Below are 6,152 nucleotides of genomic sequence, written 5' to 3'. Positions count from 1 at the left end.
GCTGCCTCGTGAGTTTCCGGTTCTCTGTGAGTTCTCATCATTACACTTTTTAATGTCCCATGGCATTGCAAAAATTATGTTTCATGTTTTACCTTCACTTCCGCCGGTCATGTTACGTCAAACAATGGAAGTTGAGCTCACGTTTTTGTAAACTTTAAATGTATGCTTGCTTAACTTTGGCTGATAGAAATGCGCTCTGTTTATGGTTGGGTAGGCTGTTCTTCTGCCTTGTCAGTGCATTCAGAGAATAATCAGTTTGCCAGTTCGACCACTATGGTTAGGCTACATAATGGCCTCTTGGCCAGACAGACCTAGCAGAGCAATTCCCAAGTCTGCCTAAAGTTCGTATTCCCAGGCTAGAAACTCATATTTAGGTTAAATAGATCTGGTAGGCTACACGATAACGTTAGAGCTTATAGCCCTACTTAGTAGCCTATAGGACATGAAATATACATGAAGTAGCCTGTTCTGAGAAAAATAATGAGTTGTGTTTGCGTCAGATCTAGGCTACCTAGGACTTTGGGAAGATGTCTGATCTTGCCAAAGAGAAAGCTGCTCGGCTGCTGAAGAAGAGAGGCAGTTTGTCTTCTCTTGGAAGTCACGAAATTAAAGCCAAGGAGACTACTGGGAAAACAAAAGAGTACGTCTGAGTTATTCAGTTACTTCTGGAATATTTACTAATTCAGACAGATGCGCACCAGAAACCTTTTTTGCGCATGTCTTAGTGGCTTTGAGTTGCTGGTGTGTAGAAAAATGTTCGGGCGCGCACGCAACAGCAATTTCCTTCTTATTTCGTGAGTGACACACGTCACTATGGTGTACACTGTAATGTGTGGTTGAATCACAAAGTAGGCTTATGGATGGCCTCTTACTATGCATTTCTGATATACAGCTCCATGTTTCATGTCTGCAACCATTGCAAAATAGTACCTGAATAGTAACTACAAGTTGGGACTGCTATATAATAACTGGTCTTGTCAGCTATAAAAGTCCAAATAAATGTAAATGGTCCATGCATTTTCTTTGCTTATGACAGCTCCATTAGTACAGTGTCCTACATAGATGACCCTGGTCACCATGACGATAACCCACGACCAGCAGTGCAGATGGAGAACACCTATCAGCTCAGTAAGACCCCTCAGTATACTAACACATTAAAAATATAATCCACAGCTCTGGTGAGACATTGTTGATATGTCAGCCCAATAGACAATTGAAATTTCACCTCTCCCTTTTGTGGTCCTGAAGTAAAATGGTCATTTGCTGGAATAGATTGAATGCATGATGAAAGATCCTCTCTGTCCACTTCCCTCCAACTCACCTGAATAGGCCCCACCAGACGCTTCCCTGTGATGACAGTCAATGACATTTTAAAGGATGTTCTGGCCAGTTACCTCCAGGAGGAGAAGTATGAGGCAGAGCTGTGTCGGCAAATGACCAAAACAATATCCGAGGTAAACTTGTCAGAGTGGACAGATTTCTATCTATAAATCGGTGTGAATATGTCCATGCTTTCAGTCATAATCTGGTGATGAACCCCCGCAGTGAACAGCTGTGTTCTGAATCGCAGGTGGTGAAGGCAAGGGTAAAGGACCTGATGATCCCACGCTACAAGATCATCGTCCTGATTAGCATCGGGCAGCTGAGTGACCAGAACATGCGCATGGGGAGCCGCTGCCTGTGGGACGTGGTCAACGACACATTCTCCTCGCACACCTTCAAGAACAGCTCACTGTTTGCCATTGCCAACGTCTATGGGGTCTACTCGGAGTGAGTCCTTGTCACTTTTCTAGATAGATCATATAGATCATGAGTCCTTGTCACCTTGTTTCTAGATAGATCATAATAGCACCAATGCATCATGTGTGTAAGGTGTAAAAAATAAGTCTTGAGGACATTGCCCACTAGTTGTTTTCAGATCTGTACTAATGTCCAGGACTGGCCATACATTTTGTTTGAATGAACTGTATTATGGCTTTTTAACAGTATGTCACAGTAATATGAAACAAATGTAGTGTTATTCATGCTTTTTCCTATTATTTATTTCATTATGGAAAATGTCCCATACATAACACTGCTGGATTAGTCATAATAGATATTTTAAATATTGAAATATTTAAAATATTTTTATGGAATCCATTTTACCAATACTAAAGCTGTTACACAGAGACATATATTGGAATATATTACCGATGTTATACTCTATATGTTACCTCTGGATACAACATGTACTCTATGTGCAGGTGGATGAGTGTGTGTTCAGATGAGTTGGATGTATGTTGTAGTGCAATTTTTAAACAATGGTTGTATAAGACTGACTTTTATGACTTGATTGCACATGAAAAGTTGTGACAGATGGAAAGTCAATGGACTTCTAGCTGTTCACCAAAGCACTAGTTTTCAGTTTTTTCTGTTTTGCTGCTATTACTGATAAAATTCAACATAACAAGAAAGACTGCACTACCTACTTCACTGACACTGACACAACTTCACTGTTTGTGAAGATGAATAATAAAAAATGTATTGCAGTTATTGCAGTTTCCTGTGTTTTCCCCAAGTTTTTTCATTGCAACACACTCATCCTGTGCTCCAATAATATAGTAAGTATTGTTCTGTATTTTAGATCATATGAGAAAAAATATCAACACCATCTACTGTATGAATGGGTTTTATTGCAGCAGACGCACTATGCTGGTACAGAAGGTAGGGTGTGACTTTGGCCATCAAAGAGATGTGTCACCTTTCCATGTCTGGCCTGTGCTGGCAAGATCCCCATTTTTAGAGTTAGTCCGTATGCGGTATGTTAGCATAGTTTGATAATGTCGCTCTTGCGGCAGCCCACCTGACAGCAGATGACGCTGAGGAGCTGGGTCATATCTCGCCTCTGTCGTTGTGTCTCAAGAGGGCTCTCGGTGGATTCCAGGCCAGTCGGGTCACTGTAGTAACCTGTGGCCGGGAGAAAACCAATCAGGATCAAGATATGGGGCCTCTTGGTGCACTGTTGTGCACTTTCTCATCATTAACTAAAACTATGTAGTGGAAATACTGGTAGTTGCTCGATATTTACACAAAACTGTATAATGCAAGAGATTATTCAAATGCAAAGAAAGATTGTCTTCTCTGTAAAGTATTTTTAGAAACTTTACAGTAATTACACAGAAGCTTATTCCCAACATTCTATGCTTATAATAGCTGTGAGCACAGCATACAGAGACCAAGTATTCTGAAAGTTGTAACACATTTCATATATATTCCCATAGACATGCATTATGTATAATTTAATCAACATTAATCCTCCTGATTCTGCCCTGTGAAGTGGATACAGTGGCACTGACCTTCAGATGATGGCCCAGTAAGTTCCCGTCTCCACCTGGAACCCCCACACATGTAGACCACGGAGCGCAAGAACTCCCGTCCACACAGCTTCAGACCCGTACTTCCGTTGCTTTGAGCTTGGACAGTCGTGGTCAACAGCAGCATACTCAGCACCATGACTGGAAGCAGGAACGATCCCATCTCTTCTTTGTTTTGTGCAGTTGAGACAAAGGCTGACTTTTTGATAGTTCTCTCTGAGTATTTGACGCTGACAGTTACTGACTCACTTGGACAAGAACACTCTTGACTAGCTCTGTGGTCAGCTCTCTTCTCAAATCTGTTGATTCCTGTTAGAGAACCTGAATGCCCAATTTATACCTGCCCTGTTCTGTGTGCTTTTTGGTGATGCTGGCTTCCTTATAGCATCCAAAAGCCGACGTGTGTGTGTCATATTTCCATCTTCTTCCCTAATGGGCCCATTCTGATTGTATCGAGTGAGCTTTCCTCTTACTCACATTTGATGAGGCTTGGGATGGCGTCACAATTTTGTTTGTGGAATCACAAGAAAAGGCAATTATTGCCATCCTCTGAAATGTCACGGGCTTCCATGGGAGTCGAGTCAATGCTTTAATGACAGGCATATCCCTAATGCAGAGGTTTAATGGTGCTGCTCAGGTAAAGTGTGCCTTAATGGTCAGGCCCTCCTTGACACATAGTGACCTGTCCACCCATAAACAAGGAGATTCCCGGCTCTGATGAGGCCAACTGTCTCTGTGGTTGTAGCACTAACTCACAACCTCCAGACCTTTGTCCTACCTCAGAGGACACAAATATGTTGTAGTCCCTTTGACTGGGAATGGCAAAAGTCTGTCGGCTGTGAACATACTCTATAAGAAGAACATTAAATGTAAATGCTAAAACATCATACATGGCTATATCTTATTTAGTTTTGTTTTTAGATTGATTTGAATTTAATTTAAAACAGAAATATACTTTAGTTAGCAAGTAAGCTGTTATAAGTACTCTAATGGTCTGCTCTGCTTCACAAAACTGGTATGGGCATGTGTAGTTATTTCTGTGCCCATTAGATGTCAGCATATGAATTGTGCTACTGTACTGGAATCATGGACGTGCTTGACACAGGTTTTTGTAAAAGGGAATAAGGATTCAAAATAGGCACATAGACATAGTAACTGTATAGTTACTATATCATGTCTATGCTCCTTCACCCTATTTGTTTTCAATAACTTTGCTATACCAATGCTACACTGCCTTCAAACTATTGCTTATTAGATTCGATTGATCCATTTTGCCAGTGAGTTAAAACTCACCTTCATACAAAACATTAGCTTTATAAACAGTATAAACAAAAAACATCTTTCCTTACTTAATTGCTTGACCGCTATGAATCTGACCCTAGATGACCAGAAGTGGACAAAGTCACAGAATTCATGCTATTAGTTCCACATGGAAGGTCTTGCATAAATTCTTCTATTAAGACTCTCACAGTCATAACAATGTGTTCCACTTCCTTTTGTTTCTACCCCCATAAAGGTCAGCAGGTCAGCACAATGACTTGCCATACAGGATCTCTTTAGAGCTGTGGAGGGATAGGTGTCCTCTACGTTGAACCAAGAGGATCAACAGAAATGAAAATAAGGGCTGTCTAGATTTGAACTACTGTTGCCTGTCTCCAGGCTAGCGAGAATCCCACATTAAAGAGAACGGACACATGACACAGGATCATGAGATCAGATCATGTGCATCATCACTCTCAGTCTATGATACAAAACATCCACCAAGCAAGCTACCCCCAGTTTGAAGGTGTTTACTGACATATAATACGCTGTGCTAGGAAAAACAGGTGTCCTTTAATGTAGGTCAAAAGAGACAGCTTTTGAAGAAGGATACTGACCTCTATGGTGAAACTTCTATAATATCCTCTTTTCATACACACTGGCTGTCCTCAATATGATTATGCTCTACCTGTGGATTACATGTCTCAGGTTTAGTGCAGTTTAATCAAACTTTGCTGCAAACTTTCTGGTGGTTTTGACTTCAAAAGCAAAAAAGTACCTGAAAAAGTATTCCTGCCCCCACCCTTGCTGATGACTGGTGTCTGTCAAGTGCTAAAAGGACAAGACTGACCCCACTAACAACTGGAGGCTCTACAGCGGTATTGATCAAACTAAGTCTTGGTGTTTGTATGAAAAGCACACCCAACACTGATTGATGAAGTAATAGTCTCAGGCTGAATATTTTAGTATTATGACTTGTCCATTTCTGGTTTGAATACATTTGGTTTCGTTTCGTTCACATAATGACTGGTTTTGTTTCATTCACATTTGCTTCTAACTGTTTCAGTTTGTTTGGTCTACAACTGATATAGGTTTTTGACACAGCCTTGACACAGTTTGACCTTTCCCTCCCATGAGCCATTCCCTCTTAAATCTAGTGTGTAGGCTAGTAAAGCTTTGCTCTATTTCACCACTAACTGTGACTAACTAACAAGTATGGACTGGCTTTTCCTTATACTTCTGCAACCCTCTGTGTCACACACAGAGTTGTGCTATGAAATAGTAGACATCCAGATTTATACTTATGGCATATTTAATTTTTATTTGGACATATTCAGTGCTTTACTACAGGGTCAATAGCGCTGCAAAACCGCTAGATGTCTCGTACCAAAAGATCACCTTACTAGCTGAAGTGGGTAAACATGACTAGAGCAGATTTAAAGAAAGAAAGAAAGAAAACTACAAAAGAACAAAAAACAGCTCTAAAAAAACGTTCAGTCTTGCCTATGCCAATCATGTCATGTGCAACTAAAACTCAGC

The 6,152-nt window shown here is 40.7% G+C and overlaps 2 protein-coding genes across 4 annotated transcripts; one reads left to right on the top strand and one right to left on the bottom strand.

Annotated features, from left to right (window-relative positions):
- Positions 1-2,532, top strand: dynlt5 (dynein light chain Tctex-type family member 5). Of its 3 annotated transcripts, none has more exons than XM_042058265.1 (5): positions 1-26; positions 501-640; positions 1,037-1,128; positions 1,330-1,454; positions 1,571-2,532. In XM_042058265.1, exons 2-5 carry the CDS (start codon positions 528-530, stop codon positions 1,772-1,774), a joined length of 534 nt encoding a protein of 177 aa, XP_041914199.1. In that variant the 5' UTR covers positions 1-26; positions 501-527; the 3' UTR covers positions 1,775-2,532. The 3 variants fall into 3 exon arrangements, with proteins under 3 accessions (XP_041914199.1, XP_041914201.1, XP_041914200.1); XM_042058267.1 differs by lacking the exon at positions 1-26 and adding an exon at positions 52-160; XM_042058266.1 differs by lacking the exon at positions 1-26 and adding an exon at positions 375-388.
- Positions 2,533-2,686: 154 nt separating this feature from the next.
- Positions 2,687-3,674, bottom strand: insl5b (insulin-like 5b). Its single transcript, XM_042108373.1, has 3 exons — positions 3,336-3,674; positions 2,843-2,946; positions 2,687-2,755 (listed from the first exon to the last, which is right to left on the bottom strand). The coding sequence occupies exons 1-3, from the start codon at positions 3,514-3,516 to the stop codon at positions 2,687-2,689; spliced, it is 354 nt and encodes a 117-aa protein (XP_041964307.1). The 5' UTR covers positions 3,517-3,674.
- Positions 3,675-6,152: the final 2,478 nt, after the last annotated feature.

The sequence above is a fragment of the Alosa sapidissima genome, chromosome 1 (assembly GCF_018492685.1).
Source record: "Alosa sapidissima isolate fAloSap1 chromosome 1, fAloSap1.pri, whole genome shotgun sequence".
Lineage (NCBI taxonomy): Eukaryota > Metazoa > Chordata > Actinopteri > Clupeiformes > Clupeidae > Alosa > Alosa sapidissima.
The sequence above is the reverse complement of the archived record's forward strand: the minus strand, read 5'-3'. Positions and strand labels throughout refer to the sequence as shown.

Bases quoted from the DNA above. Each gene is read 5' to 3' on its own strand.
- dynlt5 (XM_042058265.1), top strand. From the start codon at position 528: ATGTCTGATCTTGCCAAAGAGAAAGCTGCTCGGCTGCTGAAGAAGAGA. The intron at 641-1,036 runs GTACGTCTGAGT...TGCTTATGACAG, and splicing joins ACTACTGGGAAAACAAAAGA to CTCCATTAGTACAGTGTCCT. The intron at 1,455-1,570 runs GTAAACTTGTCA...TCTGAATCGCAG, and splicing joins TGACCAAAACAATATCCGAG to GTGGTGAAGGCAAGGGTAAA.
- insl5b (XM_042108373.1), bottom strand. From the start codon at position 3,516: ATGGGATCGTTCCTGCTTCCAGTCATGGTGCTGAGTATGCTGCTGTTG. The intron at 2,947-3,335 runs GTCAGTGCCACT...TCCCGGCCACAG, and splicing joins TACTGGGCCATCATCTGAAG to GTTACTACAGTGACCCGACT. The intron at 2,756-2,842 runs GTGGGCTGCCGC...TTGCCAGCACAG, and splicing joins TCAGCGTCATCTGCTGTCAG to GCCAGACATGGAAAGGTGAC.